This window comes from Fistularia commersonii, chromosome 10 (genome assembly GCF_037954325.1).
Source record: "Fistularia commersonii isolate RoL2024-O1a breed Wild chromosome 10, RoL_Fcom_v1.0, whole genome shotgun sequence".
NCBI classification, from domain to species: domain Eukaryota; kingdom Metazoa; phylum Chordata; class Actinopteri; order Syngnathiformes; family Fistulariidae; genus Fistularia; species Fistularia commersonii.
This window is the reverse complement of record NC_141293.1, coordinates 17,307,896-17,319,810: the sequence shown is the minus strand read 5'-3', so window position 1 is coordinate 17,319,810 and position 11,915 is coordinate 17,307,896. Positions and strand designations below refer to the sequence as shown.

The 11,915-nt window shown below is 33.3% G+C and overlaps 1 protein-coding gene across 1 annotated transcript; it reads left to right on the top strand.

Annotated features, from left to right (window-relative positions):
* Window positions 1–743: 743 nt before the first annotated feature.
* Window positions 744–11,883, top strand: c10h16orf89 (chromosome 10 C16orf89 homolog). Its single transcript, XM_086154094.1, has 8 exons — window positions 744–960; window positions 2,702–2,854; window positions 3,482–3,632; window positions 5,233–5,350; window positions 7,264–7,426; window positions 8,793–8,897; window positions 9,575–9,664; window positions 10,093–11,883. The coding sequence occupies exons 1-8, from the start codon at window positions 792–794 to the stop codon at window positions 10,194–10,196; spliced, it is 1,053 nt and encodes a 350-aa protein (XP_086010220.1). The 5' UTR covers window positions 744–791; the 3' UTR covers window positions 10,197–11,883.
* The last annotated feature ends 32 nt before the right edge of the window (window positions 11,884–11,915 follow it).

Sequence of the window (11,915 nt, the reverse complement as noted above, 5' to 3'; positions counted from 1 at the left end):
AAATGTGAAATAAATATGAATATAAATATAAATAGAAAGGCACAGGACAGAAGATAGCAAGACATAAACAATCCATGAAAAGATGGATAGCGAATAGAAAACGAACACAAACTAAAATTTTTTTCAAGATCTGCAATTGAAACCCTAAGTAATACACAGTAACTATTAGAAAACGCAAAAAAAGTCGATTTTAGGAATTAAGAAAGAGGCTCCAAATGGAAGAAACTGTGTATATCCGTGTGTAGTTGTTTTTATACATTCAAGCGGAAGAAAAGAGTCACAGTTTATACCTAAATATTTTCCGGTAATAGTTTTCCTTTTTTTTTTTCTTTTTTTTTTTTATTATTATTTTCTCACTCATGGGACCTTCCCTAGCTACTTTGACTACAATAAACGTGATTAGCGATGTTTAAATATTATTAATGGTAACAACAACGGAAATTACAATTAACAACCACTTGCAAAATGAAAAATAAATGTTTGTATCAAACGGAAATTACAATTTACAACCACTTGCAAAATGAAAAAAAAAATGTTTGTATTCATTAATAGAATCATTATTTCCCCTCTGGTGTATTTTTGGTGTTTTTATCTGACTTTTTTGTTTCCATGGACTCATGTATTCCTGATCCATTTTTATGACATCCCTTCTCAGACGTCACTCCCTTCACACGCACGCCTAGTGCGTGTGAAGGGAGTGACTCCGCCTGTGCACAAAAAATAAATAAATAAATAAATAAATAAATAAATAAATAAAAATAGACAGACTCCGGAGATCTCCGAGCGTAGAAATGCAGGCTCTGGTTCCGACCCTGGTGCTTCTCGCCGCAGCGTCCTTCGACTTGCAGGCCGAGGTGATCGATGACATCCTGGGCAGCCTTTCGAGAGGAGCGGCGTTTCTGGAGAAGCAGCATGAACAGATCAACCTGGACGGGGTGGTGGGGTTCCTCATGCTGCAGGGTAGGTCGGACGCCTCGTCCTTGACGCACATCTGCAGTGCTGAGGTCAATCATTGAGGGAAAAGAAAACGCACATCACATGGAGATGTAATTATTTTGATATAATGTTACTGTTGTGCAACTTAGCACGGAAAAAATAGACGCGTTGCAGGAGTTCATCGTCTCAAAGCACGTCCGTTAAAGGTACCATAACATGCCGCCCCTTTTCCCCCTCCCGAAAAAAAAGTTTTATTGTTTTCTTTTGTGAATTCCAGTGCTAAGTTTATGAGTTGTGTGTTTAGAATATTTATGCATTCTGTTTCTATGATGTCCTTGTATTTCTGTGTTTATGGGTTTAAATCCAAAATTGTAACTAATTAACCCTTGTGTTGTCTTGCGGGTCAAAAGTGACCCATGACCATGTTTAGCTATAGAAAAAACACCTTATCCTATTTTTGTCCTCAACTTGAAATTTTATGACTTTTCCTAAAGAGGCCCCATAATTAGAAAAAGTGATACTTCTTTTTTGTTTATGTTTCAATGTGGACTGTACACTACTAGGGTACAAAGATTGTCTTATGGGTCATTTTTGACCTGTAGGACAAGGGGAGTAAACACAATGTTAATATCGCACAAGGGTTAACTTGAAATAGCTAATTTCCTTCATAAACACCATAAAATCATAGAAACATCTTCCTTGAACTTTGCAGAAAAAAAATTGAAATTTACCTCAAATTTTTGTCGGTAATTTGTATATATTTGGAATTTATATATATATATGTATGTGTGTGTGTGTGTGTGTGTGTGTGTGTGTGTGTCTATGTGACTCATATATGTATATATGTGTGTGTATAGAATTTTGATCCAGATTTTTATTGGCAATCTTATCCTTTTTAAAACATGTTCTTTAAGTTAAGTTGTTCTTAGTTAGACTAAATTTAGAATAAGTTGTTCTTATTCTTATTCTTATTCTTATTCTTATTCTTATTCTTATTCTTATTCTTATTCTTAATCTTATTCTTATTCTTATTCTTATTCTTATTCTTATTCTTATTCTTATTCTTATTCTTATTCTTTCAAAGGAATTTGCATTCCGCAACAGCATGTTTGCAGAATTTTCTCGTACAAAAAGCAACAATAAGAAATAAAAAAGATCAAAATCAAAATCAAATCACCATAAAATCAAAGAAACAATTTCCTTGAACTTTTCCGAAAAAAGTTGAAATTGAACAAGATATGTCACAAATCTTGACTGCGTATGCTATTGATTTTGTAGGGATACATACAGTTTTCAGTTTCAGATCAGATTTTTCAGATTTTTTTATTCTTTATTTTCTTTAATCCATTCTTAGAGAACCCTAAACATCTGTAAAAATCATTTGCAAATCCAAACAGTTTGTTCATTAATTCAAACTTTCTTGTAGGGATCAATATTTACACCTTTAGTTGGTAAATTTTCTTTAAATAATCTTTTATTCATGAAAATATTTAAATCACTCCAAAACTTTTATTTCCAAAAAGAAAAATCTATAACTCAAGTGTCAAGATGTGTCGACTGCAACTACGAAACTTTTGCCCGTCCAATCCTTTGCATGCAAATGTTAACAAACTGGTAATAAAATGCACAGAGGCAATTCATGGAGCACATTGTTCCACCTCAAAAGCAGCAGAGGTTATGGAAGTGGGCGAACGGCGTACGATAGATGACGGTTTTAGATAAATATCCTTTACGGATAACCATTTTTATCTCTTTGCGTTGTCAGCTGAGCTGAAGGAGGCCATCCGGACGTGGCCTCACTCCGACCCCGTCAGCTGGGCTCAGAGAACATCCGCCGTGGCGCTGGTCAAACGTCTGGACAGGAGTTTCGACAAGGCCATCAGTGCCCTGCAGAAGAATGACCCCAAGTACTATCAAGGTGAGGAAAAAAAAAAAATCTTTGAAAGCTTATCTGATCTGGTAAATAAATAAGAGCTGTTCACATGAAAAAAGATGGCATTATAAAATTCATAAGTTATAAACTACTGCATGTGATGTTGGATAGGAAATTTAGATAGATGGTTGGATTGAGAAAATTATTTGTTATAAAAAAATATGTAAGAGTAAGTGATGCAATAGTGAAAGTAAAAAAAAAAATCAATTGTTTACTACCATGAAGATGAATTTTGACAGAAAACATCTTACACATCGGTTTTGATTTGAAAAAAAAAAAGAAAATCCATTGATTCTATTCTGTTCTTGTCATTGTTGTACATGTTTTTTAATTGAAACATTTTGCTTATGAATGTAAATATCAGATCTGAGAGTATTTTTTCCAAATCCACTCTTTTATCCCCCTAAAGCCATCACTTTAAAATTGTAAACAAGATCGCAACTGTTTTCATCCTGCAGACAACCCGACAAACCTCGGCCCTCAAACCAAAATGTGACGCGCTTTTTCGGCCGCGTTTACTTTCATTTTTCTTATTTCAATTTTAATCGACCGTTCGGATTTTATAAGGCCGAACAGAAATAAAATGCACTGCGTTTTCCTCCCTTCTCAAAGAATTTGAGCCGTTGCTGTCCTGGACGTTCTGGCAGATTCCGCAGGAGTGGAGCTCCACGGACGCCAGCCTGGTATATCCATCCACCATGAGCACCGAGTGCTACGATGAGCAGCTGAGCGACAAATGCCTGACCCTGCTGCTGGGCACTTGGTACCGACATGCACCTTAGGGCACAGCATCAACACCATTTCTATTTTACATTCAGAAAATAAAAATACATAGTTTTGTTGTCATTTTTGCATCTCAGTATTTAGTTTTTAATTTCCCTCCCAAAAAAAATGTACCCCCAATTTTTCTCAGTCATTTGTATATATTTGGAATTTATATATATATATATGTATATATATATATATATATATATAAGTATAGAATTCTGATCAAAATTCTCATTGGCAATTTTATCCTGCTTAAAACCTGTTCTTTAAAAGGGATTTGCATTCTGCAACAGCATGTTTGCAGAATTTTTCGTACAAAAAGCAACAAAAAGAAATAAAAAAGATCAAAATCAAATCACCGTAAAGTCAAAGAAACAATTTCCTTGAACTTTGCAGAAAAAAGTTGAAATTTACCTCAAATTTTTCTCAGTCATTTGTATATATTCGGAATTTATATATATATATATGTGTATAGAATTCTGATCCAAATTCTTATTGGCAATCTTATCCTTTTTAAAGCCTGTTCTTTCAAAGGGATTTGCATTCTGTAACAGCATGTTTGCAGAATTCTTCGTACGAAATGGAACAAAAAGAAATAAAAAAGATCAAAATCAAATCACCGTAAAGTCAAAGAAACAATTTCCTTGAACTTTGCAGAAAAAAGTTGAAGTTGAATGAAATAATGACTGGGTATGTAACTGATTTTGTAGGGATACATATAGTTTTTAATTTTAGATCAGATTTTTCAGATTTGTTTTGTTTTTTTTTGGATTTTATTTAATCTATTCTTAGAGAACCCTAAACATCTGTAAAAATCATTCGCAAATCCAAACAGTTTGTTCATGAATTTAAACTTTTTGTGAACAATATTTACACCTTTAGTTGGTAAATTTACTTTAAATAATCTTTTATTCATGAAAATATTTAAATCACTCCAAAACTTTTATTTCCAAAAAAAAAAATCTTTTACATTTTACATTCAGAAAATAAAAATATACAGTTTTGTTGTCATTTTTCCATCTCAGTATTTAATTTTTAATTTCCTGATATTTTTCTTTGCTTATCAGTTCATCACACTTTATCGTTGAAAATTTACCTCCAGTTTTTCTCAGTCATTTGTATATATTCGGAATTAATATATATATATATATGTATAGAATTCTGATAAAATTTCTTATCGGCAATCTTATCCTTTTTAAAACCTATTCTTTCAAAGGGATTTGGAATCTGCAACAGCACGTTTGCAAATCTTGGTACAAAATGCAACAAAAAGAAATTAAAGATCAAAATAAAAATTACAATGATACGTGTTCTATCGTAATGCGGTGATGCTGCATCAGATAATTTTCATTCTACAGAATCATGTTGAAATACTTTCTTGATCTGAGGGGAAACTGAGTATGAGGAAGTTGCAATGAAAGATTAAATGGCAGGGTCTTATTGAGCAAGATCACTTGAAACGCGCTTTAAGGATGCAGTTTGAAAACGTCTTTTACATGAAATAAAGCTCTTACAAGACTCTACTCTCTGACTAGAAAACAGAAGAATGACGTGTGTGTTTGCACGAAGAACTTGACCTTTGTTTGTCTGAGCAGGAAAGCGAAGGGGACGCCCTGCATCGTCACCAAACCTTGTCGGGACACGATGACTCGCTTTGGCTGTCCCCACTACTCCCTCTCCCACCAGCTGCTTTACTTCATGATCGGAAAGATGGTGAGACTGTTGACGAAAGCTGACCTACGAAATCTAGGAATCTTTATCAGACGCAAAAATATATTTGTGTTTTAAAGGAAACGTAACAAATCATATTCAGGGTATCTGTGATTTTCTCCTCACGTATTTGCTGACTTTTATCCGTCCGTTATTTAGCGCGTAGCCTGCATGTTTTGGGATTGCAGAAGAACCTGGAGGAAACCCAGGCCACAGAAAGGCCACTGTGGCAATCGAACCTTCTTGCTATGAGGCCAGAGCGCTGCAGACTATTAATTTCATCGTTAATCTTCGTATAAATCACAACTCTGCAACATTCGAAACAGACATTCGAAAAATAAAAATCCTTTGTCTTTTTCTTTTCCTTCCTGGGGGCACCGCGGTGAACTGACCCCCTTAACATTGACACTTTTTATTTTATTTTATTTTATTTTATTTTATTTTATTTTATTTTATTTTATTTCTTATTCTCCCTCCTTCCTACTATTATCTATTATTGTTATGTTTTACCTGAAACTCTGGCACAACAATTTCCTTCGGGATTAATAAAGTTGTTCTTATCTTATCTTATCTTATCTTATCTTATCTTATCTTATCTTATCTTATCTTATCTTATCAGACTTTTTAATTCCTTTTCCCTCAGCCGTAGGGAATCTTCAATCTTTGTAGTTATTGCTAACAGTTAAGACAATTCATATTTCATTATATTTCTTATTCTTCCTCCTTTCTACTATTATCTATTACTGTTATGTTTTTTTTTTACTTGAAACTCTGGCACAACAATTTCCTTCGGGATTAATAAAGTTGTTCTCATCTTATCTTATCTTATCTTATCTTATCTTATCTTATCTTATCTTATCTTATCTTATCTTATCTTATCTTATCTTATCTTATCCATCTAATCCTATTTTCTACATCATCTTTCTCACACACCAACTAACTTCCTGGTCTCTTTCACTCTATCCATACATAGTCTTCCTCCTCTGCTTAGAATCTCCAACCTCAACATCCTTCTATTAATATATTCACTATCCCTCTTCTTTAAATGCCAGTTAAAAACCAATTACCTCTCTCACTTTTGGGAATATTCCGCATCATTTCATCTAACTCAGAATTTTTGCTTCTCCTCTAACTTGCATCTCAACTACGGGGCAAAGCCATCAACTATATTTACAACACCTTTAAATTTCCAACTTCAGACTCATCACTCAATCTGACACTCTTTTTACATCCACAACATTCCTCCATCAATATAACCTGGACACACAGTATATAAAATAAGATAAGATAAGATAAGATAAGATAAGATAAGATAAGAACAACTTTATATATCCCAAAGGAAATTGTTGTGCCAGAGTTTCAAGCAAAAACATAACAATAATAGATAATAGTAGGAAGGAGGGAGAGTAAGAAATACAATAAAATATAAATGGTCAAGGTTAAGGCTATCAAGTGTTTTAAGGTCTTAAGTACAAAGATTTGAAGATTCCCTGCGTCTGAGGGAAGAGGAATTAAAAAGTCTGATAGCCTGAACAAGATATCATGTCAGGATATCAATGGTATGATATCAACAAGCATCATGTCAACAAACTTTCTAGCTTTTCCTATCATTGTCCCTATATTCTTTTTTTCTATATTCTGTTTTCGCTGTGGGACTGCCAGGTTGCATTCATTTGATATTGATTTTCAATGTTATGCAGATGATCCGTCTTTTTTTTTTTTCTTTCAGGCAATGATTATCAGCAATTTCTCTGCTCTTTAACACAGTCGAGATTTTTTGTAATATTTAAAATAGACGCATGTATGCATAATTAATGGTTAAAAATGGACAAAAAAAAAAAATCCTCATCTGTTAATTTTTTTTAATTAAAAAAAAAAAAAATTTTTTATTAAATCTGTTTTATTTTTGTTCCCAGAGAGGCTGCAACAACCTGCTGAAGGGCGACACACGCGTGTCGCGAGCCAACATGACCGAACGCAGCTATCAAAAGATTTTTTGTTCCAACATGATGAAGACCAACCAGGATATTATCCAAGATGGTCTGACTGAACAGACGGTTGACATCTTCATCGAGAACAGTAAGTGTCAGGAACAATGCTCAAATGTGAGTTTAAAATGACAAGGATTATTAAAAAAAAAAAAAGTAAATTGCACATCATAGAGCATTTCAATCAACTGTATCATTTTTTTAGTTTAAATGGTTTCCCTTAATCTGTGTCTTTCTAAAAGGTACTGCAGTTTGGAAATGAGAGTTCATATGCATTCAATTTCTGTCTCATGTTTATTTTGAATTCCAGTGTTTTTGAATTATAGCATTGTTTGCTAAAACTTTTTAAAAAGTAAAATATTATTCTAAGTAACTTAAATGTATAATATTTTAAATATTAAGGTTTATTTATACATGTGGTAGCATATTTAGCATACGTATTTGTATGTGTCTACATTTATACATAGAATGACATATATACATGAAATGTTTAATTGTTTACACATTTGGCTTATGCATTTTTTTTTTAATTTTTAATAATTTTTGTCATCTTAAAAAACAACTCCAAAATAACCCAAACATTTGGAAAAACATTGTCACTCAAAATGTAGTTTAGCATATGTATTTGTATGTACATACATTTACACATAGAATGACATATATACATGAAATGCCTAATTGTTTAAACATGTTGCTATATATATATATATATAGTATAGATAAAGTTCTTTATCTTCTGTAATGCAATTACAAAAACAAAAATGTTATACATTCTGGATTCATTACAAATCAACTGAAATATTGCAAGCCTTTTATCATTTTAATATTGCTGATTATGGCTTACATCTTAAGAAAAACTTAAAAATCCTATCCCAAAATATTAGAATATCATGAAAAAGTAATTTTTGTTTTTTAATTGCAACCATATATATATACATATATATATATAGCAGCATATATATATATGTATATGGTTGTTTTTTTATTTTTAATAATTTTTGTCATATTTATACATCTTAAGACTCCACTCCTGCCTCCAAAATCACCCAAATAATTGGAAAAACTAACATTGCCACTCAAAATGTACTGTAGTTAACAAACAGCATACAGGACTGTCTCAGAAAATTTGAATATTGTGATAAAGTTCTTTATCTTCTGTAATGCAATTACAAAAACAAAAATGTCATACATTCTTGATTCATTACAAATCAACTGAAATATTGCAAGCCTTTAATCATTTTAATATTGCTGATTATGGCTTACAGCTTAAGAAAACTCATAAATCCTATCTCAAAATGTTAGAATATCATGAAAAAGTAATTTTTGTTTTTTTAATTGCATTACAGAAGATAAAGAACTTTATCACAATATTCTAATTTTCTGAGACAGTCCTGTATAATAAACATCTCTTTGCAAAGAGTAATTCAAGTGATTCCTCTTCCTCTGCATTGTTCTAGTCTTGATCTGCGGCTTGGCCGGTTTCTCTGACTTCTACAAAACTGACTGGCTACAACACATCATCAGTCTGCAGGATGAAGAGGTTGGCTGCTTCGGGAGGGACAGTGAGTCATTCATTTTGTCTGCAACTGCTTTTTAATTTAGGGTTAGTTACAATAAGGATGAAGTATGTGTCTTTCAGGTTTTTGGCACTTTTTTTCATGTCATTTTCTTCTGGTTTTGCTATTTTGCTAACCTGAATTCAGTGAACGTCGTACGTCCCGAGATTTTGAGACTTTTTTTTTATCCTGCCCGCCAAAGTATTTTACGTATATTTTTTTATTCTTTATTTTTATTTTATTTATATTTTTATATTTATATTTTATTTATATGTATTATAAGTATTTTCAATCAATATTGCATTGGGGAACTCCTGATTTTCTTCCTTTTCTTTAATTTTGTATGGATGATTACATACAAAATAATGTTGGTATATTTATATGATTATTCAGGATTTTAAAGTTGAAATAAAATGGCAAAAAATGTCAATATTTAAATTACAGTTATTATTTACATGTTTCATTTACAGTTGGCCCGCGCATAAAAATGAAATAAGAAATGTGGCTCGCCAGCAAAAATAATTGCCCAGCCCCAGTTTAGACCATCTAAGGCCTCTGTTTACCAAACAAATGCAAAAAAAAAAAAAGTCACATTGGAGGGAGTCTAGAAACACTTTAAACACATAAATGAATTCCTGTTAAAATTCCTGTTTCCTGAACTGGTGCTCTGTTTGTCCCTGTAGAGAGCATCATCTCTCAGATCATTGGAGATGAGCTGCTCGAGCAGCTGCAGCCTCACAGGAGGGTGAAGAGGAGGGAGAAAATTCTTCCAGGTGAGACTTTGGCAGGAAAAATAAGACATTTCTACTTCTGGTTAAGCAGACGTCCATCTAGAGTAGCCGTGTTTTGACAAGATCGGCTACAACTGGATGGCGACACAACATATAGGCTGTAATTCGACACTGCGTTCTTTAGGAACGCATTCGATTTTTTTCTCGTTATTTTTCTTTACACATAGAGGACACAGCAAAGAAACCAAAACAAATGCAATTAAGACAGTAATTATAATATCATTGATATTTTTGCGACACACACTGCACAACTCATTTGCATCCTTCAGGGGAGGAAGGATGCCTTCTGTTTACATTACCTAGGATGCTGAGGGAAGGGAGCACCTCCACTAATTCCAACACCATCATAGGATACATAAATCAACCTGTCAATCAATCTTGTTTAGCTGAATTTCTCTCCTCTGCCAAAGACGGATGCTCTAGTCACATTACTGCCGTGGCTGTAGGCGCTCTGGGAGGATACCTCAACTATTATCTGGCTGAGCAGGACATCACCAAGAGACCGCTGTCGTGATCCAGGAGCGACGGGGTTGAAACAACTGGGCGAGTGCTGCATAAAGACGCACCGATGTCAATATTCTAGTTACTAATCCAGTCTGTTACTTTGTACTGGACCTCCTCACTGTCTTCCACTGTACAACTTGCTAGCCTGGTGATAGAAATGTGGCTCAGAAGCATCTTATTTACACTTCCTATCATTTGAGCAGCTCTCTTATGTCGATGAGGGTAGATTCTGGAAGCAGCTGGTGCAGCAGAGATTTAGCGCAAAGATGTTTGGAAAGAGATGGTAGTTGAATGTCAAAGTTTTATTTTTCTTTTCTTTTTTTCTTTGAAAGCAGCCTTTTATTGCGCTGTGGCCTTGTTAAAAGCAGAGCTAGGACAGTTATGAGGTAAACTACCAGCTGATTCAAAAAGTGATGTTTATAAGGTTTTTTGACCCGTTCTAGAAACTCCACCAGTTTGTTAAATATTACTTATGCACTCATTTTCACAGCTGATTTTTTTTTTTAACACTCACAAACAATTTTGTTCCATTGTGAAAAGTTTTTCATTTTCTTACTTTGTCCTTTCCTGTCGTATAATTTTAAAAAAAATTTTTTTTTTATGTGCTTGCACAAATATCAATTGTTTTTCAAGCAAAGCCCTCATATTACGAGTGCATTTTTATGTTTACGAGCATCTTAACCTGGAAAGGTCACACTGACTCACCATAATAACCATAATTTGTTGTTTTACTTTGATTTCCCCACAATATCCTTACATTACATTTCCAAAATATGACGCAACTCAAAAAAAGGAGAAAAGGCGTCAAAGTACAAAAACTCTTATAAAAACCCACACAAATTAAAATGAGCATATTTCGGTTGGGTTTTGCTCGCAGCTGCAGTCTAATTAGGAATTGGGCTTCTAGATTTACTTTACAAAACTAAGTTACAGAGTCGATATTTTTTAAATGGGATTATATTAAAGTTTAGATTCCAGTGCCAAATTTCAAGAACTTTTTTTGGCCTTCAAAATGTGACTGGTAGAAGTCCTTCAGTTTAGGATTTGGGGGCCTTGTGAGTATTTTAGGGTCACATCTGAACCCCTTGAATGTTTTCACGTGATTATATTTTCCCCTTTTAGAGCAATACTTAACAAGCAGTGTCTTGAATTGAGTGATGTAACTTATTACATTATTACAGTTCTATATGTTGAGAAGTGAGTACTGTGATTACTTTCTCTGTAACATATAAACTAGTACATTTTACAAGTAGCTTGCTAAACGTTGGCCTTTAAACAAAGTGCTTTCTATGTATATTGAACGTTATTTAGCATTCAAGTTACTACTCAGATATTTGAGAGGCATTTTTTTTTTTCCCCAACAAAATAATGTGATGGCAAAGCAGGGCTCCCCAATATACTACTTATGTACTGCATCACTATTTTATCCACTAGATTTAAGACAGGAAAATATCTGTGATAGGTCTTTTCAAAGTGCGCAAACAAATGCAGATACATGCATGAACGTCAATGTATTTCGACTTGTTTTACAAAGTGTTCTCATGTATTTTATGCTTATAAATTAATTAAAAAAAAACAAAACAAAACCCAGGAAGTCTGAACACTTTTCATGAAACCATCTTGGTTACAGTAAATAAATTCTATTCTTAAGAACATTTGTTGATACTTACAGGCAATAAAGTAAAATCTGAGAACCGCATTTTTTTCTGTCTTTTAGTCATTTTAAAAG

Excerpts from the sequence above, each read along its gene's own strand:
- c10h16orf89 (XM_086154094.1), top strand. The coding sequence starts at position 792 with ATGCAGGCTCTGGTTCCGACCCTGGTGCTTCTCGCCGCAGCGTCCTTC. Across the intron at positions 8,898-9,574 it reads TGGCTGCTTCGGGAGGGACA|AGAGCATCATCTCTCAGATC; the intron begins GTGAGTCATTCA and ends TTGTCCCTGTAG. Across the intron at positions 9,665-10,092 it reads GAGGGAGAAAATTCTTCCAG|ACGGATGCTCTAGTCACATT; the intron begins GTGAGACTTTGG and ends CCTCTGCCAAAG.